The sequence below is a fragment of the Glycine max genome, chromosome 8 (assembly GCF_000004515.6).
Source record: "Glycine max cultivar Williams 82 chromosome 8, Glycine_max_v4.0, whole genome shotgun sequence".
NCBI classification, from domain to species: Eukaryota; Viridiplantae; Streptophyta; class Magnoliopsida; order Fabales; family Fabaceae; genus Glycine; species Glycine max.
In genome coordinates this window covers 20,479,778-20,507,742 of record NC_038244.2, presented here as the reverse complement: position 1 = coordinate 20,507,742, position 27,965 = coordinate 20,479,778, and the positions used below count along the sequence as shown (strand labels likewise).

The 27,965-nt window shown below is 34.1% G+C and overlaps 2 protein-coding genes and 1 pseudogene across 2 annotated transcripts; 1 reads left to right on the top strand and 2 right to left on the bottom strand.

Moving 5' to 3' along the window:
* Positions 1-47: 47 nt before the first annotated feature.
* On the bottom strand, positions 48-1,699 carry LOC100808861 (uncharacterized). The gene has a single exon (XM_006585686.4). The coding sequence runs from the start codon at positions 1,418-1,420 to the stop codon at positions 269-271; it is 1,152 nt and encodes a 383-aa protein (XP_006585749.1). The 5' UTR covers positions 1,421-1,699; the 3' UTR covers positions 48-268.
* Positions 1,700-12,799: 11,100 nt separating this feature from the next.
* LOC100777852 (FT-interacting protein 7) lies at positions 12,800-16,235 on the top strand. Its single transcript, XM_006585685.4, has one exon. It carries the CDS (start codon positions 13,154-13,156, stop codon positions 16,214-16,216), a length of 3,063 nt encoding a protein of 1,020 aa, XP_006585748.1. The 5' UTR covers positions 12,800-13,153; the 3' UTR covers positions 16,217-16,235.
* A 430-nt stretch (positions 16,236-16,665) lies between these two features.
* LOC100777326 (threonylcarbamoyladenosine tRNA methylthiotransferase-like) lies at positions 16,666-20,511 on the bottom strand (annotated as a pseudogene).
* Positions 20,512-27,965: the final 7,454 nt, after the last annotated feature.

The window sequence follows — 27,965 nt, the reverse complement described above, 5'->3', positions numbered from 1 at the left end:
CCAGAATTACCCTCCACTGAACCATGATTAAAGTAATGTAACAAGAGTTTTACACTAACACAAATTAAATATATACTTGATTACAAGGAGTGGCAAACACTAATGAAAAACAAAACCAGCTATATGCGCTGCTGAAAGCTGAAAGAGACAATCTAGAGATTGAAAAAGTATTTGCAAAAATATCAAACACATGACATGATAAAAACAGAAAAGAAAGACAGAAAACAAGTGATTACTAGAAAGAAAAGGCTTTGGTAGAGTATTTGGTTTAGCAAATATGGTGAAGTCGTTGAGCCAAATAAACGAGATGCCAAGTAAGAGACATGAGATTGAGGATATTGAGGAATGAGGAATAGGAATTGAATTTCTTGAGCTTGTCATTGAGCTTGATTATCCTTGATCTGAGTGCATCCTCCTGATCTGCTGGCTCTTTAGGATCTACTGTTCTACTACTCATCATGTCTTGTGATCTGCCTCTTCCTTCCTCTTTTTCTATCTTTATCCTCTCCAACATCAACTTGGTGGCCCGAGGCTCCAAGTAAAGATAATTGAGGAAAAGTGTGGCAAGGGAGGCCAGAAGATTATATGATTGCAACATGTCAGAGTTGGTGTTTCTATGGGCTAAGAAATGGGCTAAGAAAGCCAGTGCAATGCTATAAGCCATGGCCCTGAAATAAACAGGGTATATTTTACTCTGCACCACTGCAAATTGTTGCCTTGGCATAGTCCTGGACTGCACATAGCTGGAGATGAACGTAACCCACACACATATCCCATAAGCCGTGGCAAACCCCAGCAGATTAGCCACCCCCATCAAAGAATTCAGGCTCTCCATAGATCCTCCTATTAGAAGCTTCAATGCATCTTTGGCGTTTGAAACGTTACTGGCCATATCCTCCTTTGCTGCTTCTACAGTGTCTTGGGCGTATTCATGGACGTCATGGGCTTTATCATACACAGTCTCTTTAGTTTTACAAATCTTGTCCTTCTTCTTATGGATGGCCTCTTGAGCCTTCTCCATGGCGTCGGAGATTTTGTGTTTGCATTTTCCATAGGCGTCGCAAATGAGCTCTTTAGGATTAGGAGCATGCAGATTTAAAGGCCCATGATCCATGTGATTCTGCGGTTGGTGTGAATATTGTGAAGATGAAGAAATGCCTTGGCATAAGTTAGGGAGAACCGAGGCAGCTTCTTTGATCAAATCATCATCATGATCATGGTGATGCGTGGGTTGCTCTGGGGATATTGAGATTTTGGTTTTCTGATGGCCACCTTGGTCGTATTCAACCACCACAACTCGATGCCCTTCTTTGACAATGGTGCTGGCTCCATGCTTCTCTGTTCTGGGATTGGGAGAGAATATTCCTGCTGCTGCCAGTGAAGTTAACACCAGACTCAACCCTAAAACATTCATCATCATTCTTCTCTCTTCTTGTTCAATTCAACGTTCCGCTAATTTGTTTGGTTGCTTCTTTTAGGATTCTTCTTATTCGTACCTTGTTCCATTTTATTTTGAGTCTGGGACTCGGTGGGTGTTAACACCACGTTGCATGCTCCATTAGAATTACACGCCGCCACGTGTCATGCACATTCGCCACTTGTCCACCTATCATTCTTCCTGTCGCCATCCAAGGACAATGTTTCCTCCCATCACCACTCTAGTCTCTAGTCTAGACTCTACCACACATTTCATTACACCTTTTTTCTTTTTCTTACACAATCAAACAACTTAATATTGCTTTTTTAAGAATTATATAGCAAAGAAAATTAGCCTCATGCTACCATAAAGCATTCAATTTTTTTTAACATCATTTTGCGCTTATTTATCTTCTCTTTAAACCAATTTACTTTAGAAATATCATTTTTCCTTTATCTATAGCTTTTGCTCAGACTTATCCAACCTATTGCTTCTTTTTTTCCCTATGGATGAGATAAGTCTATAGTTGAACTAGTCACTCTGTCTTAACAAAGTTAAATATTAATTAAATGGGCTTTTATCAGTATATACTACCCTAATCTTATCGTATAATTATTTAGAAATCAAACTCCTATTATATATATATTTAAAATATCTAAATTATTAGTCACTTATATTTTTTTTTCTTGAAGCAAATTAAGTTAAATTATAATATATATATACTATCAATCAATTAGAAGTGATTTTACATTAAAATAAAATAATTATTGTAAAATAAATAATACAAAATTTTTTATACTGTCAATATTGTAATTAAATTCAATCAAAATAATGAGTTGAAGTCAGTTACAAAATTTGAAAATACTAACTCTTTCTACATGTTCTCACAACTAGACGTGTCATGTCTAGAAACATCATAGAACCAATATTCTAAATATTTTATTTTAACTGACAAAGAAGATTAATACAAGCATCTGGCTCAACGGGACCCGGGGACGTTCTAGTACTATTTTCCTTATGATAATGATAATGAAGCAGAACCTCTTTTGATTCATAACATAAATCTAAGACCATGATAAAAACAACTTCAATGTTATAGCAGATTGAATGCAATCGTATTAACGAGACCTTGGACTTGGAGTCGAGCCCAACAAAATAGCCCAACCCAGCAAAATGTAACTCGATCCATTACATTTACAGCGGTGCCACTATCAATCGAGTAGCTAGGAAACAAGTGTATGTTAAGAAATATAAGCCTAAAAAGTAAAAACCATTTAAATGATTTCACTTAATAACTTTTTTTTATTATTATCATATTATAAGTATGATATATTCACCTGACATAATCGATTTTTTTTTTTCATGGAAAACATGATTGATTAGTAGTCTATACTAAATAACTTGGTCGATTACTTTTAATGAAAATTTTCTTTTAATAATATTTTTTTTTCATTCACAAAATTTCAATCCAATATCTTATTTAAAAAATTTAAATCCGAATTTATTTGGACCAAGATAAAAGCGTGGAAAGTAATTGAAAGTGTTGAGAATGAGATTTTAACCCTAATCAATTTTTAATGATTAAATAATCTAGATTTTTTTCATCCTCTCATAAAAATTTAAATGAAAACAAAAAAAAAATCAAATTTACTTGAGCCAAGATAAAAGTGTGATAAGTAATTGAAAGTGTTGAGAATGAGATTGTAACCCTTAATCTCTTTTTATTCTTAGATGGTATATAATTTTTTTAATATATATAATTTTATAATAGATTGGATTAAATTAGCTAAACTTGTGAGCTGGACCGTCTAATCAATTTATAAGTTGTAGACAAAAGTGGTCCCTTTGTGCTTAATAGTCAAAAAATAGTTTGGGGGTCATTGTATTATAGTACCGGAAACGGTTTTAATTAAGGTTGGTTTAGAGAGTGGATGAAGGTTTATGGTCCCCGAAAGTATGGCTTATGAAGAGGCAAAGTGGCATGAAGTGCTTTTTTCCATTTACTTTATTGGAGTATATTCTTAGGTCCATCTTCTGATTCCATGGCCAGTGCCACTGCCACTAACAAAACCTTGTTCTAAAAAGGGCAGAACAGATAGATAGATAGATATAACGTGCAAGAGATGAGATGAGACCAAAAAAGTTGGCATGCATGTGGAGCTAAACCTATTCGGCTTCCTGATATTTTAACAAACACAACACGTTCAATCGATACGACACCATACATATCACTTTAAGAATTTCATTTATTCACAGTAATAACAGATTTTATAAGAAAGAAATTGCTGTTCGCAGCCTCATCATCGCATCTATCTCAATCATTCATCTAAATAAATTTATTATCATTGCAATTTGCTGTTATATTAAACGCTACTATAAAGTATAAACCCTCGAGTGTTTTGGATGAAGTAAAGCTTCTTTGAATTACTTGTTCCTTCCCCATGTAATTGGCCTTTAAGGTTTTATATTAAAATTAACATTTATTAATTAGTATTTTAAGAATATTTGTTGTGGAATTAAAAATATAATCTTTCATATATTAAAACCTAACATTTTTATTTAGAATTTTTAATTTTAAACCCTTCGTAAATTTAAGAGTAATTAAACCTTTTCAAAACATATATATGCACAAGTATATACTAGCAGTTATATATATATATATATATATATTGAGAATACTAGTAGTTATAGTTAGTATAAATTATGTCTAATAAAATTAAATTAGAGAAAAAAGGTTATTGAGATAGTAAAATAATTTTATATAATAATCTAATCACATACTACTAGTATGATGAATGTGTTAAATTTTAAATAATTTTTTAAAATTAATATCAATAATGATTTGTCATTGGATATAATATTTTTGAATGTACCTGATTTTCTTTCTCTTGGTTAATTGATAGTTCCTATAATTGCATAAGAGTAGACACATAATTTTCTTCTTTGCTTTCTTCTCCTCTAGGATCTTCTTTCTTCACTAGGAGTACTTTGGTATTCAACATAGTCAAGTACCTTTAAAGAAGGATCTTTTGGCACATAATATATATTGAGAGTATTCAGGTATTTCGGTCTAGTCAAGTACTAGTATCTTGGTATACAAGATGTTGGAAATATTTAGATATTCGATCTAGTCAAGTACCTAAATGTCTTTAAATGAGAGACATTGTGATTCACAAGATGTTGGAAATATTTATGTATTTGGTTTAATTGAAACACCTAAGTACCTTTAATGAAGGGTCGTGCTTCAATATTTTAAAAATATGGAGATGTATATTTGTGTATTCAGTTTGACCGAATATCCGTATGGTATAATTGTGTTTCTGTCAACAATTAGAACAACATTTGAACTCTCTGAAAAGTTATATCCCTTTAAAGACTTATCTTATTGTACTTACCAAAATCCTGAGCTGACGCACGTCATAGTAGACATGGCCTAAGTTGTTGGTTAATTTTGAAAATCGAGATAATCCTGGATAAATCTGAAGTCGTGTATAAACACTTTCAGATTGAATCAAATTTCGGGGTTCAACCAAAATTGTTCAATCGGATAAAATCAGAAGATTATAATTCAAGAGTTTTGTTTTGGTCTTGTGAGTTTTTCACATGTTATGCTTTCTGAACCAGGATGATTATTTATAATCAAAGAACAGGTGGTTTTTGGCGGTTGATGGAAGTTATTTATTTTTAAAAATTGCCGTTGATGGAAGTTTTAGTAACTTCCATGTAACTTCCAACCGTTGATGGAAGTTTTAGTAACTTCCATGTAACTTCCAACCTTTGCCTAAACCGAACATCTCGTTATTACATTAAAACAAGCGTGCACTCTTATTTTAACATAATAAAGAGATCAATTACACTAAAATGTCCAACAAACCTCCCCCATTTTAGTGTAATTACCGATCAAATCACCAAAGTCATAACATATCACAAACTACTGCATAGATGAAATATCGTGACGATTGAATTTCATCTTAGCAAATTGCACGTTTCAAATATTCGAATATCAGGGTGTCACTAAGGATTGAACCCTTTCTATTCATAATGAATACATGAAGATAATCTGCACAATAGTTTATAACATTACTCTTGCTCGACACTAGTTTTACTAGCCTGTGTCCCTATCCTTCATAAGCATATCAAAGCCAAGTCCCAGCTTCTTGAAGCGGCTAAACTTCATGCTTATATAGGTAGTCCTTTTCTTTCTTGCACCTGTAAATGCAATTTTTCAAAAGAACCATTGAGAAGTTATACTTCAACCTCCTTAACTTACAGAACCGAACACATTCCTTTTGGGATACTTTCGATGATGTGTTCCAATCTCTACATGTTAAGCTTTCCACATTGAATTCAGCACCTAATGTCATATTAGATGAGAATTGGGTATCTTAACATAAGAGATTTCAGATGGACTTTAATCCTAATCCCACAGCCGACCTTTTTACGAGATCTCTACTTAACCCTTTGGTTAAATGATCGGCCAAATTATGCTGAGTTCTCACAAACTCCACTGATATCACACCATGCATGATTAACTCCCGAACCATGTTGTGTCTAACACCCAAGTGTCTAGACTTCCCATTATACACTTGACTATATGCCTTAGCCAAAGTTGCCTGACTATCACACCTGATAGACATGGGAGGTATAGGTTTGGGCCACAATGGAATCTCATAGATTAGATTTCTTAGCCACTCAGTTTCTTTACCAGCTGCTGCTAAAGCTACAAATTCAGATTCCATTGTTGAATTTGTAATGCAGGTCTGTTTCTTGGATGCCCAAGAGATAACACCTCCTCCAAGGAGGAATACCCAACCACTTGTGGATGAATAATCCTCCATATTGGTTATCCAACTTGCATCAGAGTAACCTTCAATAACCGAAGGAAATCCAGTATATGTCAAACCATAGTCAATGGTTCCCTTTAAGTACTTGAATACTCTATTCATAGCTTGCCAATGATGAGAACTAGGATTACTTGTAAACCTACTGAGTTTAGCAACAACATAAGCTATATCAGGCCTAGTACTAATCATTGCATACATGAGTGATCCTATCGCCCTTGAGTATTCAAGTTGAGACACTGCTACACCTTTATTAGGTAATAGCTTCAGGTTAGGATCAATGGGAGTACTTACCGGAGAACAATCTTTAAAATTAAATTTCTCCAATATCTTCTCAATATAATGTGATTGAGAGATGGAAATACCATTGTTTCCACGTTTGATCTTTATTCCTAAGATCACATCCGCCTCCCCCATATCTTTCATATCAAACTTAGAAGACAAAAATGTCTTAGTTTCATCAACTTGATCTTGGTCGGTACCAAAGATCAACATGTCGTCTACATACAGACAAATGATAACTCCTTTGCCATGAGTATCAAACTTGCTGTATAGACATTTATCTGCTTGGTTTATAACAAAACCACTAGACAACACAACCTCATCAAATTTTTTATGCCATTGCTTAGGCACTTGTTTCAAGCCATAAAGAGATTTCATCAGTTTACACACCTTATTTTCATTTCCTGGCATAACAAACCCTTCAGGTTGTTTCATGTATATCTCTTCATCCAATTCACCATTTAAGAATGCAGTTTTCACATCCATTTGGTGAATCATCAGATTGTGGATAGCAGCAAGTGCTAACAACAGTCTAATAGTGGATATCCTAGCAACAGGAGCATATGTATCGAAAAAATCAATACCCTCCTTTTGCCTAAAGCCTTGGATAACCAATCTGGCTTTGTACTTGTCAACAGTACCATCCACTTTCATCTTTCTCCTAAAGATCATCTTACATCCTAATGGCTTACATCCAGGAGGTAAGTCAACCAATTTCCATGTATTATTTTGCATGATGGAATCCATCTCACTTTGGATTGCTTCTTTCCAGAATACAGCATCCCTTGAAGCCATTGCTTCACTAAAAGTCTTTGGGTCTTCCTCAACATTAAGGCAATATTGATATTGAAATTCAATATCATTCCTTGACCCTTCAACCAAATAGAGTTGAAAGTCATCACCAAATGACTTAGCTTTTCTTACTCTCGTACTCTTTCTAGTTTCAGTACTAGTTAAAGGTATATCCTCAATATTAACTGAGACTTTCGACATGGAATTCATGTCCTTTGGCCTAGGTATAGATGTAAACCTTTGTTCATCAAAGATAGCATCCCGTGACTCTATAATCGAGTTCACAGCAACAGAATCATTAGATTCTAGCACATAGAATCTATATACTTTAGAATGTTCAGCATATCCAATAAATATGCAATCTATACCTCTTTCACCTATGGTTTTCCTTTTAGGTTCTGTAAGCCTGACTACAGCCCTACATCCCCAAATTTTGAGATAACTCAAATTTGGTGTCTTTTTGTGCCAAAGTTCATATGGGGTAACCTTATTCCTTTTGTTAGGAATTCGGTTCAACAAGTAACAGGCTGTCAACATAGCCTCACCCCAAAATCCTTCACTTAAACCCGAATAGGATAACATGGAATTCACCATTTCTTTCAAGGTTCTATTCTTCCTTTCGGCTACACCATTCTGTTGTGGTGTATAGGGAGCTGTAGTTTGATGTATTATTCCAGTAGATTGAAAATAAACCGGATCATAATACTCACCTCCCCTATCCGTACGAAGAGTTTTGATTAGCCCATTTTGATGAAGTTCTACCTCTTTCTTATAAATTTTAAATTTATCAAGAGCTTCATCTTTTGTATTTAATAAATATACATAACAATACCTTGATGCATCATCAATAAAAGTAACAAGATATTTTTTATGACCTAATGATGGAGTAGCATGCAAATCACACAAATCACTATGAATAAGGTCTAAGACTTTAGTCTCACTTTTAACATCCTTAAAAGGTTTCCTAGTGATCTTGGTCAACATGCAAGTTTTGCATTTTTCAATGTTCATATCAAAAGGAGGAATCATACTTGTTTTTGACATATCTTTTAATCTTTTGTAATGAACATGTCCTAATCTAGCATGCCAAATTTCTGATTTTGTCATATTAGTTATAGAACTACACGAGGCCATACAAACAGATTCATGAACAAAAGGAACATCAATGTTTAATTTAAACATTCCATTACAAAGATAACCAAATCCAACAAACGAACCATGTCTTGACAAGATGTACTTGTCACTTTCAAGTACTTGCTTGAAACCACAATTATTTAAAACCATACCAGACAATAAGTTCTTACGAATACCAGGTACAAATAAGACATTATCCAAATACAAACTTTTTCCGGAAGTAAAAACTAAATTCACACAACCTAATCCTAGGATTGGTTCAGTTGCAACATTGCCCATCTTCACAATAGAGCCATCATCGATTGGTCTAAATTCCTTGAACCAACGACGATCTTTGCACACATGGCTTGTTGCTCCCGAATCAAACCACCAAGCAACGTCATCATCCTGCACATAGAATGCATCAGATATTAGTGATACATAATTTGAATTCGTATTCGAATTAAAATTATTCACTACAATCTGACCTTGTTGCTTTTCAGGATCATTAGACCCACTTGGACCAGCCTTGTTCTTTCCTTTGAACACCCGGCAATCCCTCTTTAAATGACCAGGTTTCCCACACTTCCAACATGACAATTTTGTCTGTTTGTTTGGACCTTTGTTCTTATTTCCTTGAAATTTTCGTTTGTTACCTTTAGCATTATAATTTTGCTTAACTGTTCCACTTTCCTCTACCATATTAACGGAAGAGGAACCTGCTACGGTTTTATTATTGACTTTGTCAATTTCCTGAGCCCTCAGCGACTCCTCAATCATGAAATGATTGCCAAGTTGAACCAGAGTCAACTCTTCCTTCATATGTTTCAAGGTATGCTTGAAGTCTTTCCAAGAAGAAGGCAGTTTATCAATTATAGATGAAACTGCAATGGATTCATCCATTTTCAAATCATGTTGAGTAAACTGACCCAAAATCCGCAGCAGTTCATTATATTGCTCCATAACAGGCCTCGAATCAATCATTTTGTAATTAAAGAAATTACTAACTAAGAATTTGTTACTTGAGGCATCTTCTGCCATATACTTGGATTCAAGAGAGTCCCATAATTCCTTAGCAGACTCAACATTTTGATAAATATCAAAGAGAGAGTCAGACATACCGTTCAGAATGTGTCCACGACAAATGTAATCGTCGTTCTCCCATTTCGAACGCTTCCTTGTTTGATCCAGAGTTTCGCCTTCCATATACACCGGCATCGGTGTACTCAGCACATACACCACATTCAATGTTGTCAAGAGAAAGTACATCTTCTTCTGCCATCTTCTGAAATCCTGCCCTTCAAACTTGTCCAACTTCGCAAACTTGCTTGTCATCTTCGAACTATCGTTCGTCATCTCGAAAGATTTGATTCAATCTTTTGTTGGTTAATTTTGAAAATCGAGATAATCCTGGATAAATCTGAAGTCGTGTATAAACACTTTCAGATTGAATCAAATTTTGGGGTTCAACCAAAATTGTTCAATCGGATAAAATCAGAAGATTATAATTCAAGAGTTTTGTTTTGGTCTTGTGAGTTTTTCACATGTTATGCTTTCTGAACCAGGATGATTATTTATAATCAAAGAACAGGTGGTTTTTGGCGGTTGATGGAAGTTATTTATTTTTAAAAATTGCCGTTGATGGAAGTTTTAGTAACTTCCATGTAACTTCCAACCGTTGATGGAAGTTTTAGTAACTTCCATGTAACTTCCAACCTTTGCCTAAACTGAACATCTCGTTATTACATTAAAACAAGCGTGCACTCTTATTTTAACATAATAAAGAGATCAATTACACTAAAATGTCCAACATAAGTGGGCTCCTGAACTTCGCACGTCGGTTGAGAGTGATCTTTGTTAGGAGGACAAGAGAAGGAACCTGCAAAGCAAAGGACTTCAACACTCAAGTAAGTATATGAATTAGGAGAATAATAGAGAGTATGAATACATGAGTATGCAAGCGGGTGTGCATGTGTGTTGTTCGGGATGTGTTGAGGGTTTGATGAAATTTGATATTTATAAGAGTGGAATGGAGCTGCAGGTCCTTGTTTGTAGGGATTGTTATAGTCTTTGCTGATAATTATTGACTTGAGATAAAGTTAGAGATAAAATATAGCTTAGAGATAAAAGCTAGTAGATAATTTAATACTTACCGATAATGTATAACTTGTAGATAATTGAATAATACTTGTCGTGCTAAGAGATAAAGAGGTTACGATATATTCAAATAATTAAGATGGTAGACATCACATATCTATTGGAGAGTCTGACTGTCATGCTCCTGTGCCAAAGCTGATATGAAGGGTGAACACATGTTTCGAAGTATCACTTAGAATATCATATGTATATTTTGGAGACCCTGGATAATATAGTTATAAATATAACTTTTTAATTACGCAATCCAAGAAACAACAGCAGAGAAAGAAAGGAGAAGCACATAGACACGCAAAAGAATGCTATACTGCTTCTCTTTTGGCTTGGACGTGCACATAATAAACCTTAGCTATTAAGAAAGCTGGCCACTTCAGTTAATCACTAGTGTTTCTTGTACACATGTTAAAATACATAATTCTCCATGATTCTCGTACACACGTTAAAACCCTCCGATAAATATCACTATTAACTTAAGTTATTAATAGAATTTTGATTAAATAAAATTCAGTTAATTAAAACAGGATAACGTGAAGTATAATATAATGAAATAATATGTTTAGTTCATTGTTTAGATGATAATTAAATTGGCTTGTTTGGGTAAATTTTTCCATAAGGACTTCTAAAAAGAAAAAAAATAAGAAAAATAAAATAAAATATTTTTTTCATAAACTAAAATTAAATTTTGCATTAATTAATTTGTTTGCGTAAGCTAAAATTAACTTTTTTTGTGAGAAAGTTTTCGTAAATAACCAGAAAAGGTTTAATAGAGAGAAATGACCCGTAAAATCTTATTTTAAGGAATAAAAAGGAAAAAAAGAATAAATAAAATATAAATAGAATATTTTAATAGAAAATAATAAATAAAATATAAAACAGAAAAAGAAAGAAATAAAATGAGGGATGGACACCGTAAATGCGAAACCGACACGCACGTTTCTAAGTGGAAAATAGAAAGGTTTGGGACCAGTATGACAAACGCAAACCTGCCCACTTTTGAAGCTCCAAGTCTCAAGTTTAGTTGATTCTGATTCAACCTTTAATAAAGTTCTTTTAATTTCTAATAGCAACATTGTATTTAAAACTTTTACTGCTTACTTGATTAACAATTTGAATTAAATTTACGTGACTTGAGTTTTTTTTTTTTAATGAATTAAGCAAGGGTTTTGTGTTTTCTTAGTATTACAAATTTAAAGAAGCTTTTGGTTCTGTTTAGTCTCCTCACGCCAAACTGATTTAAACAGAATTTTTATATGGACTTATTAGAGTGAGTTTGAGAATCAATTGGAATCATGTTGAACATGAATCTATTAAAATTTTTCCTTCACTTTCAGGTTTAGTTTATTAAAATGTATGTAACAAATATTAAACATACAATAAATACACAGCGACCATTTAAATGAGTTACTCATCATAATTTTATAAGGTCTTAGCACTTCACATAGACTTAAATACTATATAAAATTTACTCTAATGTTAAAATTATTAAAATAACTGATTAATTTAATTTTACGGGTCTTATTATACCTAAAAAATATTCTATTTGTGACATAAATTTATTAAGTAACCGTTATTTATATAAACAATGATATGTCATCTACTTCGGTGAAAAAAAAGATTAAATAATATTATTTAGAGTTAAACAACTTATAACTCATAAACATTCGTATTAGAGATATGCTGTAATAAATTTGTAAAAACCATACACTACTCATGAAAACTGATAAATTGAAGGAAAAACAGACAATAAAATGTTGCGAAGTTACATTTACGAACTAGTATATCATAACAGCAAAAGCAGAATAATTATTTGCCAACCTTTTGGACAAAAGACTTGACAAGGTTCACAGGTTGGGGTGAGCGGGTAAGTAGTGAGGACATCATCCACAACACAACCGAGTTGAATAATAATGGATCTGCCTTAATTCCTTTGAAAGGGAGAGATATCCTATCAAAAGTGAAATCTGCTTTTTCTTTCAAAATTATATATTAAACATAAACAGTGCTTGAATGTTTTCGTAGCTTCCACATGGCCCACTACTAGTATTATTTTAATATCATCCACCTAAACTTTATCTCCATCTTCAACCCCACGTTATTATGAATCCAAAACCAACACCACCCGCATTAATATTTAAATCTACAAAACAATTAACACCACCTTAGCAAGAAAAAAAGAATGGCTTGGTAATGTGGTATTAATGAACAGAACTATTTATGTTACACATACATCTAAAAACATAAAATTAAAGAAATAAGTATATTTGTGAATGTTTTTGGCTGGTAAGTAAAATAAACACTAGGCAGGCAGGGTGTGAGTGTCTTTAATATTCTCTCTCTAAGCAAAGAGACGTAGAAAGTAGCCACTAGAATCTCTCCCACATAGAAAGGCACATGAAGGAAGGGGCCACAAAACCAAACAGCAATAGCATATGCATATCCCATTTCTCTCTCAAACAAAGTTTCTGTCTTCACACTCCAAATGAGAAGCATATCTCATCACCAATCACCACCGCTACCAGTGTCTTCACTTGCACTCTTTTATTTAATTTAGTGAATGATGAACAAGCTGGTGGTAGAAGTTGTGGAGGCGAGCGACCTCATGCCCAAAGATGGGGAAGGGTCAGCTAGCCCCTTTGTAGAGGTCAAGTTCGATGAGCAGCAGCACAGCACTGAAACGAGGCACAAAGACCTGAATCCTTGTTGGAATGAAAAGCTTGTGTTCAACATCAATAACCCCAGAGATCTTGCCCACAAGACAATTGAGGTGGTTGTATACAATAACAATCACAATGATCGGAACCACAATAACTTCCTTGGAAGGGTGAGACTTTCAGGCTCCTCAATCCCTCTATCGGAGTCCCAGGCCAGTGTGGAACGCTACCCACTTGAGAAACGTGGTCTCTTCTCAAATATCAGGGGAGATATTGCTCTTAGATGTTACACGCTGCATGATCATCATCATCATGCTCATGCTGCTGCGGAACACCATCACCATCACCCCCAAGTAGACACTCCTCCTCCTCCTGCTGCTGCTGCTGCTGCTGCTGAGGAGGAGGAGGAGGAGTATCAGGACACTCCCTTTCAAGAAATAAACCCCAACATGAACACGGTGCTAGATGAGGAAAGCGCGGTTGGTGGCGGGGACAAGAAGAAAAAGAAGATGCAAAAGAAAGAAAAGGAAGTCAGGACTTTTCACTCTATTCCAGCAGCACCCGCGATGGAAACGACCCAAAGGAGGGTTGATTTTGCAAAAGCTGGGCCACCCAATGTAATGTTAATGCAGCAGATCCCAAAGCAAAACCCTGAGTATTCATTGGTGGAGACAAGTCCACCACTGGCGGCTCGTTTGCGCTATAGAGGAGGCCGGGACAAGATATCCACCACCTACGACTTAGTGGAACAGATGAATTACTTGTACGTCAATGTTGTCAAGGCTAGGGATCTCCCTGTTAAGGATATCACTGGTAGCCTTGACCCTTATGTGGAAGTCAAGCTTGGTAACTACAAGGGCCTCACCAAGCACTTGGACAAGAACCAGAACCCTGTCTGGAATCAAATCTTCGCCTTCTCCAAGGACAGGCTGCAATCAAATTTGCTTGAAGTCACCGTCAAGGATAAGGACATTGTCAAGGATGATTTTGTGGGGAGAGTTATGTTTGATCTCACTGAGGTTCCTCTTCGGGTACCCCCAGACAGCCCCTTGGCTCCTCAATGGTACATATTGGAGGACAAGAAGGGCCAAAAAATTCATAATAATGGGGAAATCATGCTTGCGGTTTGGATGGGAACACAAGCGGATGAGTCCTTCCCCGAGGCCTGGCACTCTGATGCTCACAACATTAGTCACTCCAACCTTGCAAACACCCGCTCAAAGGTATATTTCTCGCCAAAGCTTTACTATCTTAGAGTTCAAGTAATCGAGGCTCAGGATCTTGTTCCTTCCGATAAAGGAAGGGCCCCGGACGCCATTGTTAGAGTACAGCTGGGGAATCAGATGAGATTCACAAGGCCTTCTCAAATTAGAGGCATCAACCCAGTTTGGAATGACGAGCTTATGTTTGTGGCAGCCGAACCATTTGAGGATTTTATCATTGTGACTGTTGAGGACAAAGTAGGTTCTAGTGTTGAAATCTTAGGAAGGGAGATCATTTCGGTGAGAAGTGTTCCTCCGAGACACGAGTCCAGCAAGAAGCTCCCCGATTCTCGTTGGTTCAATTTGCACAGGCCTAGTGCGGTTGGCGAGGAGGAAACAGAGAAAAAGAAGGACAAGTTCTCAAGCAAGATTCACCTCCGAGTGTGTCTTGAGGCCGGGTACCACGTCCTTGATGAGTCCACGCATTTCAGCAGTGATCTTCAGCCATCCTCCAAACATTTGAGGAAGAAAAACATTGGAATTCTCGAACTTGGGATACTGAGTGCCCGCAACTTGCTGCCCATGAAGGCCAGGGAAGGGAGGACTACCGATGCCTACTGCGTGGCCAAGTATGGCAACAAATGGGTTCGAACCAGAACTCTGCTTGACACTCTCTCCCCTCGATGGAACGAGCAATATACCTGGGAGGTTCATGATCCATGCACTGTCATCACGGTTGGGGTATTTGACAACCACCACATCAATGGGAGCAGTGATGCCAGAGATCAGAGAATTGGAAAGGTGAGAATCAGGTTGTCAACTCTGGAAACTGATAGGGTGTATACTCATTTTTATCCTCTGCTGGTTCTCCAACCCAATGGCCTCAAGAAGAATGGAGAGCTTCACTTGGCGGTGAGGTTCACCTGCACTGCATGGGTTAACATGGTAGCCCAGTATGGTAGGCCTTTGCTTCCCAAAATGCATTATGTCCAACCCATACCCGTCAGGCACATAGATTGGCTCCGCCACCAGGCCATGCAGATTGTGGCCGCTCGCCTGTCTAGAGCAGAGCCGCCCCTTAGGCGCGAAGCTGTTGAGTACATGCTCGACGTGGATTACCACATGTGGAGTCTAAGGAGAAGCAAAGCCAATTTTCATCGCATAATGTCACTCCTCAAAGGAGTTACTGCTGTTTGCAAGTGGTTTGATGACATCTGCACTTGGAGAAATCCAATCACAACCTGCCTTGTTCACGTCTTGTTCTTGATACTGGTTTGCTACCCGGAGTTGATACTGCCCACCATTTTTCTTTACTTGTTTGTAATCGGGATTTGGAATTACCGCTTCAGGCCAAGGAATCCACCCCACATGGATGCTAGGCTTTCACAGGCAGAGACTGCTCACCCAGATGAACTGGACGAGGAATTTGACACTTTTCCAACAACAAAGCCTTCAGATATTGTGAGAATGAGGTATGACAGATTGCGGAGTGTGGCAGGTAGAGTACAAACTGTGGTTGGAGATTTGGCTACTCAAGGAGAAAGAGCTCAAGCCATACTAGGTTGGAGAGACTCCAGGGCCACATCTATCTTCATCATCTTCTCACTCATTTGGGCCGTTTTCATTTACATTACTCCCTTCCAAGTGGTTGCAATTCTAATTGGCCTCTTTATGCTGCGTCATCCTCGCTTTAGGAGCAAGATGCCATCAGTACCAGTTAATTTCTTCAAGAGATTGCCTTCCAAATCAGATATGCTTATATGATGACCGGCTTTGCTGTTTCTCTTTTTATCCATCCACCACCTATTATTGTGCACAAATAATCACAATGTATGAATAAACAGACCTTCACCATTACACGTAAAATTAAAGAGGGTACAGCAAACATGTGCATAGTCCCCCTCCAATTTCATTAGCAAAAACACACTTTCTTTGTATGAAAGTATATATATATATACATAAATCCCAAAGCTTCAGTTTCAGCTATGAAAAAATAAATATTCTTCGCGCTCGTAACAGCTTTATTAAATTACCAAGCGATGTACTTCCTAATAATATTTTTATTTTTAACCGCGCAACAAAATGCCCAGTCTAGATGAGCTATAACAAGCAAGTTAGATCGCTCTCATAAATCAAGCCCCAAAAGGGTTTTCTAATGAATCATATCATCATATATCAATACTACTGCCGTAAAACCTAAAGCAAGATGCGGATACATGTCAAAACATTTTATAAAATCTGAGCAATTTGTACAAGTCAAAATTTTGGAACAACATATTGATTCGGAAAAAATGAAAATCTTTATTGGGACCAAATAACTCGAAACATAACAGCTACTACTAGAGCCATAATCGTCAAGATGCTGATAGATATTCCACCCAAAAGAACCTTATCAACCAAGTCCCACTTCCTCATGCTTCCTTCTTGCTTTTTAACAGATCCTGAGGCAAGCTCACTCTCAACCGTTTTGTGCAGATGCCCCCGCTTCCTCAGCATCCATCCAATGAAATTTCTTTTGCTTTGGTTCTGACTGCCTCTTGAATTGTCACTCTTTTCGAGAGTACCCTCCTGACCACAACAGATGTCATTTCCACAGGCACAAGATTCTTGCTCTTCTGAAAATCCACCGCAGAGAGAAGACAAATCCTGATTAGGAACCAATTTGTTTAGAGCTTTATTGTCACTTGCATGGTTGATTGTCTCAAATATTTCCCCAAAAACTGACCACCTTCCCACAGATGTTATCTTAACCACAGCTGAAGTTCCCAGCATATTGTCTGGAGCAAGTACAAGAACTTGTATATATCCTTTTGTATGACCAACCTTCGGCATTGACAAATAAAATAATTAGATGGTATATGCCATAAATAAATACGTATATATAAGCCACAAGTTCAAAGGAGTGATTCACAGGAATTCTCATTTTAAGTCCATGGAAAAAAAGACATGTTTGCAAACTAAACTAACTAGTCTCGAGTTATTGCTTGTATTTTGAAACACACTGCATGATTATCAAAAGACAGTTAAAAGTTTAGAAACAAAAAATCATGTTTTCAATATTACTCTTGATAAATGGAATGAGCAAAAAACAGACGTAATAGGAAAACCTCATATCACGTTTGCCCTAAACTTCTTTCCCTGGCACCTTAGCAGGTTCATGGCAATAAAAATATTCAATATTGAGATACCAGAAATCAGAGTTCAGGCTTCAGCCACAGCCATAAATGAATTGGATGCAACAAATGACTTAATTTAATGGAATACATTTAAAAGCAACAAAAATAAATCATGATTCAAGATCTATTACACTGTCTTACCAAGTGAACTCCATCAGATGCAATATCAGTAATCCAAATTCTTTCTACTTTGCCTTCCATCCCAGAGTATGGTGTGAAGGATTCAAAGACATGTCAGTTCACGGCTTCTTCTCTTAACCACATTACTTGGAACCTTTTTCATCCTTGCAGCAGGTGTCCCTATCATTTTATAGTATTATCATTTGTCAGGAGTGAGAAAAATTATTTTAAAATGAAAATAAAGAAATACCCTCGTATATGCATCTTATATAAATGCTATCAGACCTTTGGGGGTAATTTAGATGGTCTAATTTTCTGAGCAACAAAATTTAAACCTGGTTAATGCAAATTTCCCAACAGCTCCAATCCCACCCCCACCCCAGTATTGCAATAATGGAGTTTTGAGCGTGAGCTACCACTCATGCAGCAGCAAGGACCCGCAACTCTCGAAGGGGCCACCAACCGCCGCCCGAATCTTTTTTTTTTTACCCTAACACCCAATACACATAGCATGTTGCCTAAAATTGCCATATGCTACTTAAGTAAAAAGAAAGTATATTTTATCTGTGCATATGTACAGCAAACATGTATCAATTATCATTAATAAACAAAAATACGTCTTTTTATTTGCTCATAACAATTAGAAAAGATGTTATTGACAAAACAATAGCTCAGGCAAGCACCTCTCAGCTATCATCCAAAGGGATTGGACATTGTGTGACCCTTCATACCAACTACCAAGTTAACCTAGAAAATGGGTAAAATGAAATTTGGAAGAACAAAGTACTTCTAATCGCTGATTAATGCATCTATTAAGACTACAATTATTAAGTGCACTTTTCGAACGAAAGAAGCATTCCAGTACAATTTGGGGTTGTGTTTCAGAGCACAAGGCTCTCAACAAATACACAACCTTAGCCTTCTAAGCACAGTTGCAACTGGTAAGGCAGCAACTACCCCACCCCCCAAAAAAAAGAAAAGAAAAGAAAAACAAACCACACACACACAGCACCCTGTGGATCTAAGGCATCATAACCTTACTTCTAAACTGTACTACAGACTTGGTACCTAGTTTGATTTCATCCTTAAAATGATGTTAATTGTTGTGTTCAATATTAAGTTGTCAGATCAGAAACCTGGTCGAGGATAAAATTGTGAAATGTGAACTTGAGGGAACTTGTACTCTTCAATAAGGTTGACAGTTTGCACAAAATCTTCATCAGTTTCACCTGAAAAGGCACAAAAAAATAAGTGTTACTAAGACCAATGTATGATACATTCCAGATATCTATATGAATTCCAAATCATTTCAATCAAATACAGTATAATCTGAAAGACTAACTGAATATTCTTTCACATTTCCAGTTCATCAAAATATCCATTTAACATGTCATTTTTTAATAAATTTTATAAGAATCTCAAGCTTAGATTACTGTGACATGTTTTCATACAAAATGATTCATAATTTCAAGAGTTATTTTATACCAGACGTTTATTGCTCATAAAATTATGCATGTCAGGAAACGGTATATAACAGAACACATAACAAAGATCATCTGCTAACCAGGAAATCTGCATATTATATCAGTGGCAATCTGCATCTCTGGCACAAGCTCAGTTAGAGTATCTACAACAGTCCTGAACTCACTCACAGTATATTCTCGATTCATTGCCTGAGACATTCAGATTAGTTAATATATTATTTAGCATATTATAGTAGACAATCTTATCAATAATTTTTATGACTTACACTCAAAATAGTATCACTTCCAGATTGAACTGGTACATGCAGAAAAGAGTAAACACATGGATGCCGCAAAATCTCTGCAATCTATTTCAAGTGTTCAAGGATATATGGTGGATTGGTCATTCCGATACGCAACATTGTGCTTGCATCAGCTGGTAGTTCTGCTACTAAGGCATTCAATAAAGTTGGAGGATTGACACCAATGTCACGACCTATAAAACATAATGACCCAAGAAACCATCGATATAAAACCCACTCTCAATTTTATATTATTTTGAACAACCTAAATTGCTTTGAGGCGTACACAAGTTAATAGGAAATTTCATAAGATCAAATCGGCAAATATCTTAAATTAGTGAAAGATACTGAAGGACTCGGAGCAACAGTAGAAATTACCAGATGCTCCAGTGTCCTCACTGCTAAGCCATATCTCTTAAACCCCTTCAGATATGACAGATTTTACACGCCTAACCTGCATTGATTACGGATTAATATAATTATAAGCAAACTGAAAAATATATTGGTCATCCCGAGCATACATATATAGCTCACTGTGATAGTACTTACAAGGCTATCAATTGTGTAACTTCCTAGGTGACCCCGAGCATGCTTTGTCTTGCAATAAGTGCAAGCACCTAAACAACCAACATTAATAGGAAGAATCTCAACAAACTTGTTCTTCCTTACCTGTTACAGAAGAATAACAAATTTGAACCCCCAGAATAATTGGGATCCATATGATAATTAAAAAAAAAAGTTGAAATTCAAACCTTTGGAAGGTCAAGTGTGGGCAATTTCTTACGGGTCAAAAGGCGCACTTCATGACCTTTTAGAGTCTCCTCTACAATTTCAACAACACGATGGATTTGCTGGACTCCAACTATGCTGATCCCTTGGAGCTCTTTCAAATCTCGACTTCCTTGAGGGACACAGCCAGCAACAACTAGTGGTTTATTCGAAGATTTTCCTTTGGTTATGATGGTATCCATGGCAGATTGTGCAACTGCAGCAGTAATTATTTAATGTGATTTTATTTTTCATAAGTAAAAGTGGTTTTCTAAAGGATGATGTGTTCATGTTAGTGTTGGCTTGGCTAAAAAAAGACAAGTCCAATTTCTCTATTGCTTCCATAGACATAAATCAGAAAACCTCCTAGCTAGCCTAAAGAGCATGTGTATGTGTATGAAAGTGAAGTAAAGAGAGAAACTGACGTGTTGATGAGCCAAAAGCACCAAATGTCTTAATGTAGAATAAGAAAAAAGAAAACAGTAGATAGAAAGAGGTAAGTAAAGGAACCTCATGAGTGTCAGGGATAATAGGTGAAACAGTATTGGCATGTTATTATTGGATTCATTTGTCATTTAATGCTCATATAATTATTATTATGGGAAAGAGAAGTACTTTCTATCTTTCTATATTTTTTAAGAATATAGTTAATTATGTAAAAGAGGGAGAGAGGAAAAAAATAAGTTAATTAAAATATGAGAATCAACCGTTAATTATGTAGTAACTTAATAACAAATTAAAAATAAAGATCTCTAACAAAAAGTATTCAAATAATAATAATAATATATTATTATTATTGTTATTGTTTTTTGGTTTTCAAATATGAGTAAACTCTAAACCATGAAACGAAAAAATACAAATGGAGAAACCTATAATTTGTTATTGTCAACAAACAAATAAGGAATTCAATGATTTTTAAATTATTATAAATTATAAATACAGCTATGAGCAAAACACATCAAAAGAAGAGTCAAAACCAGCAAATGAATTAATGTGATATATAGTCAAGTATTTCAGTTTACAATCATCACAAGATTTCTTAGCAACAACATTAAATTATCACGAAATCGAAATTATTATTAATACGTATCAAGAATATTTTACAATTTTGATAGTAAACACTATTTCCTACGGATAATAGTAAAATTAAGAGGATTCTTTAAAAAAAAAAAAAGAAGAGGAAATTCACCCAGAGTTACTGAATGGAGTTGGTGGAACTTGTACAAATCGCATTTACCGCAAGTTATGAGTACTTCTTTCGCGCGTGCTTACATTAATTTGTACTGCTTTAAACAATGCTTCCGTTCATTCATTTAAGTAATCATAGGAAACAAAACATACATTCATTTTATCTTGATTTTTTTATTTATTTATAATTTCTGTTTCTCTTTTCTTCTTGACTAATTTGTCTTTTGTACGTTGCAATTACTATGCTATGGGAATTATTGTTCCGGTTAATGGTATGACTACAATGGGAGTGAGTAAACCTCAGACAGCAGCTCCGGTGTATCATCGACCACTCCAAAGACAGGAAAGGTTTATAATTTTTCCTCGTTAACACACCTCAAACCTCACAAGTGATGTTTGCAAAACTGAATTTACTCTCCAAAATTAATTTGGATCACCCCAAACAAAAAATCAAACATAATAGTTTTCTTGTCTCTAACGATTGTTTCTTTTGTATCTACAGGTGTATTCTCATTATTCACACAATAAAATGGAATGATATGTATTATTTCTTCTTCTTTTTTTCTCTCAAGTGTGTCTTATGCACTACAAGTGTCCAGCCTTTCATTTCTCCACCCTATACCTAGGATATGTCCCAACACAGCATTGCTCCGCTGTGGGACAATAAAATTGTTACATGCATCAGAAACACGGAAAGTATGAAATCCAAAGGAAGTGGATACTCTTGTCTCTTGAAACTTAAAAATAATCAAAGCATGATATTGTGTAGGAGGAACATGAGTGTGGCCTTTATATGACTAAACACTTATTAAAAGTTCAAAAATTGCCTTTCTGGATTGATCCATGCTTACTTGCTGAGAACTTGCAACATTAAAGCAAGCTCAGCCAATACAGATCTGAAGTAGCCAAGAGTATGGGAGAAAAATAGCAAGTTGGGTACGTTAAAAGCAAGCTATCTCCAGATCCTGTCAAGAAATCATCATTTTCTTCACTCACATAAGAATGACTAAATATGCCGACTGACAAGCAAATTGATATCTATATACTACATAATAATGTAAGTATAATAATTAAGCATCCTCTTCTACTTTGGTGTATCACAAAACAATTTTTCATGGGGGCATTGGTACACATCCTAAATTTTAAAAATCTTACAATCATAAGTTATCTGCTGTTAGATTGAAAATTTTGAAAGCAGAAATCGGCATATTACATCCCTACGAGTTTTTATTAATTGATTTACTAACACTGAATGAGGAGAGCCATAATTCAATGATCTGCAAAATTTTCTTAAAAGTTAATTACAAACAAATATAGTAATATGTCTACTCAAGGAACTTCTATAATGGATTAGCTTTTAAAACTTGTGTTATTGTGTCTATCCTCTAAAAAGCTTGAGAAATAGAAGAATGTCTTGCAAGCACACATAAACTGAGCATAATGAACATATCTAGTTGGCTACACCATGTAATTTACCATCCAGAGAATCCAAAAAGAACTTTTGATAGACAGAACTTGAGAGCCAGTTTGCTACTCTATAAACAAGAACCCACAGGGTCACCAACTCCCCATGGAAGAAACAATGAGGTAGAATCTGCTACCATGCTCCAAGACTTAACATCATGTCAGCATATCGTCCTAACCTGTAGAAGATAAAGTGAACATTACGTTAATTCATGAAGGTTACAAATGTGGCAAGTTCCGCTTACCATGACTAAGGTGAAAGCCAAGGGCTGTTTATGATGCTCCTTTTCTTTTACATCTATTGCCACCTTTCAAGGCACCAAACCCTGCAATTTTCCCACTGACTATACCAACAACGAAATGAAAGATTTGGCACTTTAGTCTATGCCTCAACTTACAATCCCATTGCACTACTAGAAAAATACAGTTTAGAGACTGGAGTAATTTGGTTGCTAATTGTGATAGCATTTACAATCATCTATTGTTGGTAGCTAACTTGTCCTAGTAACAATATTCGCGACCGAAGTAAAGCGTCACTGAAAACCTCAGTCGCTACTTCGGTCGCGATGCATACATAAATTCAAAGTACTTTAACGACGGAATTAGAAACCGAATTGGCCTTGAAATTAACAACCAAGTGTGTTTCGGTCGCTACGTTATGCTAGCGACCGATTTATTTTTCTAAGAAAATTAAAAAGCTAAATTTTTAATTTATTATAAATCATAATCAATATGTAATATTCTTAAATACTTTTATACTTGAAAATTACTGAAATTAATATATTAGTAATATTTTAAAATTAACAAATCAATATTTTCATTATTTTGTAAATCATAATAATTATATAATATTTTTAATTATACTTTGATTATTTATAATGAAATTAAAAGACCAATATGTACATTATTTGATTAATATAAATAAATCATGGTTATCATTAATCTTTTAATTTGTGTTTTATACAAAATATTTTTTTATTTTATAAAATTATTTAAAAATTATAATAAATATATACCCTTTATATTATAAAAATATGTCATAATCAAATTTTGTGAAATTAAGAATTTTAAAAAGCTAGAAAGTTGATCAACGTTTTCTTAAAAAATAAGAACTTTAAAAAGTTTGAAGAAGGACTGGAACCTTAGTCCGTGAAGGACAAAACACACTCATTTACATTACACCCAACTATTCATTTGAATGTTTGGTACAAAATATAGTATTAATATAAGTTTTATGCAAAAATAGTTCAAAATTCAAAGTTTATTTTTTAAAATTTATTACATTTTTACAGTCTTATATATTATCATTTAAAATATAATATAAAATAAAGTTTATATAAGTATGCATATTCTAATTTATGTGAAAAATAAAATTTAATCTTATATATTCTATTTTAAAGATAATATATAAGAGTATAAAAATATAATAAATTAAAAAAAAATAAACTTTGAATTTTCAACTATTTTGGCATAAAACTTATATTAATACTATATTTTGCATCAAATATTGAAATGGTCACATGGTTGTAATGATAAAAGAATGTGTCATTCACTCTAAGGACCATGATTCTAGTCCTTTCAAGCATTTTTTTAAAACTTCCTATTCTTTAAGAAAATATTGGTCAAGTTTCTAGTGTAGTCAATGTTTAAAATTTAACAATGAACGATTAGTCAACAGTGTTAAAATTAGCTCTGAGAACTAAGATAGTAAATTTTGAAACATAGGGAGACTCAGATAGTGAATGAAAAAAGTAGGGGGACTAATTTGCTGAAATATGCAAAATAGGAGAACATATTTTACAATTAAGTCTTAATTTAACATATTCATTAACCAAAGCTCAATAATGATTTATTAAGGTTTAATGTGGGAAATTGCTTCATGCACCCAAAAATTTTCTTGTCCACCCAACAAATCTTTTTAAATTCCAAAAGTACCCTTGCTAATAAACATATGGATTACGAATCTGGAAGCTTACTCTAATTAATTATTAGATCAAAATTAATTGTCAACAAATTATATATGTAAAAAAATTAATTATTAGATCAAAATTAATTGTCACAAAATTTATTATGTAAATTTACATATGCATTAAATATACATTAGAAATTTTAGTGTTGTATATAGTGACATTAATTATTTTATAACATAATTATTCTATTACCTCAGTTGGTTAAAGTTTTGTGCTAAAAATGTGAAATTCATATGTTCAAATCCTACATGGGCCATTATTTTGTAAAATATTTTTTTATTTGTTTAAAATAAACTGTAATTCGTACATATGGATTGACAATCCAAACATACGGATTGGCAATTCGTATACAGATTTTGTGTTACGGATTACAAATTTTTAAGTCTCTTATGGATTACGAATCCGTAAACTTACTCTTACGGATTATTAATGTGTAAGCTTACCCTTACAGATGCGAATCTTTATGTTTATTAGCAGAGAGGTACTTTTGGACTTTACAATAATTTGTTGGGGGCACAAGAAATCCAATAAGACTCAAGGCCTAATATCACTTTAGCGTAATTGAAACCCTCGTATATGACTTTAGTGTAACATATTCATATGCACATGGCCCAATCAGTGCTAATATCACTTAAGTGTAACATATGCACTAATGATTGATTGAAATCAAATCTAGGCCCAATATATGACATTAGGGTAACATATGCACTAATGACTGGTTGAAATCCAATCAAGGCCTAATATATGACTTTAGGCAAAAAAAAAAAAATACAATAACCAAAGCTTAACAATTAATTAAAAGTTACTAGTGCATGTTCGCGTTTGATACACAATTTAACCACTTACTTTTCTTTTTTTGAGATACCACTCTCACTTGATTATGTAAAAGAGTCAAGCTCAATTTTTTTAATTTCATATATTACATGTTAAGCTCAATTTTTTAATTATCTTGTATAAAAATAATTATTAAATATTATATTGATAAAGTTATAAAAAATTTAAGGAAAATTAATAAATATAATTGAGTTATAATTAAGTTAGGAAAATTTAATAATAATAATTAAATTATAATTTTAGGTTAGGAGATTGAAATAGCCTAAGGTTTTGTTTGACCCAACTTTTTTTGGGCTTAAAAGCTACTTATAAGTTAAAATAAGAAAAAATAGAACTTTAAAAAATAAGTAGAAGTTGTTTATGAGTTTTTATTTTTATATTTTAAAAACTCCTTTTAAATTAAAAGTTAAACAAAATAATTGAGCATACAAGCTATAAATATTAGAAAGTGGATAACGGAAAGTTACTACCCATCATTTTGAGTAAAAAAAAACTAAAATATTGGGACCATTCAATTTGAAGAAATTTCTAATAAAAAGGGATTTAGATATTATTTTAGGTAAAGTAAATTTAATGAAAGAATACAAGTAAATTAATTGAAAATAATCTTTTAATAAATTGATTTAAGAGTAAAATAATGAACTAATTATATTAATTAAAATCTATGCTTAATTAAAACATGAACAACACTACTATTATTACTATAGAAATGTTGTTGTTGTGTAGCCGAAATGGTGCGTTTAAACTTTTAAGGAATAGGAGTTGGTAATGCGGGTGCCAGCTGTTACATATCACTCTTCTTCTTCTCTGGTTCTCCTCTCAATTCTTCTTTTTCATTGCTCTTCCTCTTCGATTAGGGTTTCATTTTTTGAAACCCATTTATATTTCGTTGCCGCAACTATACCTTCCTCTCTTCTATTTTGTATCAATGGCTCTTACACAGTATGTTGTGTCATTTTTTTTGCTTACTCTGTTTGTTTCTTCATTTCCGCACAAATCTAAACTTTTATATATTATATTATAGTCTATTGTATTTTATAATTGTTTAAATTGATCATGGTTTTGTTCTGTGTCCATGTAGTGCTAATTAATTAAGTGTTTTTGAACAATTTTAGTGAACATTATTATATCTATATGGTGACGGTGGGTGCAGGATGGTATGACATGGCTTCTGAATCCACCAAAGCAAGACCTGCCATTGATTTTAGCCGATAGTGGGTTTGACGTGTGGATTGCAAACACTAGATGAACCAGATATAGCCGCCGACACATCTCATTGGACCCCTCTAGCCCGATTCGTCTTTCTTGTTCATGTTTAAATTGTTGTAATGTACGTTATAATATTGATACAATAGATTAATTAATTCAATATATTTAAATTTAAGTTAAAGATAATTCATTAGATAATTTAAAATTAATCATTCTTTTATATTTTATATTTTTTACGCTCACAATTAAATGTAAATAAATTTATAATTACTTTATCTTAGTCTACGTAAGCCATGTGTTTTCCTATTAGATTGTGTGTAGTATAATTTTCTGCAACCCTATTATATGTCTCAATTGATGCACTCAACCAATATTAGCAAACCAAACTAGTATCTTTATTAACAATTATAAACTTAAAGTGTAACTTGTTTTATTTTATTAATGAAGGGAGCTAATAATTTAATGTCTAATAAAATCTGCTTCCAAATACAAAGTAGGTAGCCCTTATCATATTGCCAATATTATGTGTTATAGTAACTTCTCTGATCATATGTGATTCATTTATATAAAGTTTGCACTATTTTTCCCTATTAATTAATTAATTAAGATTTAATATCATGTATTTTAGTAATTTCGTGCAGGAGTTTTTCTTCACTGTGTTAATCATAGTGTTTCATAGAAACCATAACATTAATTTGAATAATATCTTCCATTTGCTGATTCCATGCCACAATTATTCCTTACACACAATCTTAAACTTTTGTAAATGTACATTCAACAGGCCTTTCTAAAGGCTTGGAAAGCCGCATGCCAAAGCAACTCACATATCTCGCCTCATCATACCAGTAAAACAAACATTCTTGTTGAAGCCTACTACCTTTAGTGGTCCATGCAAGTCTAATTATACCTACATTCAGGTACTTGTAATACACAATATCCATGTACCACCATCAACCTTAATTTATCTAAAGTTTAAAATCAATCATAGTAAATAAACATTAACTTGACTATTTCAACTT

Coding starts and splice junctions, on each gene's coding strand:
- LOC100777852 (XM_006585685.4), top strand. CDS start 13,154: ATGATGAACAAGCTGGTGGTAGAAGTTGTGGAGGCGAGCGACCTCATG.
- LOC100808861 (XM_006585686.4), bottom strand. CDS start 1,420: ATGATGATGAATGTTTTAGGGTTGAGTCTGGTGTTAACTTCACTGGCA.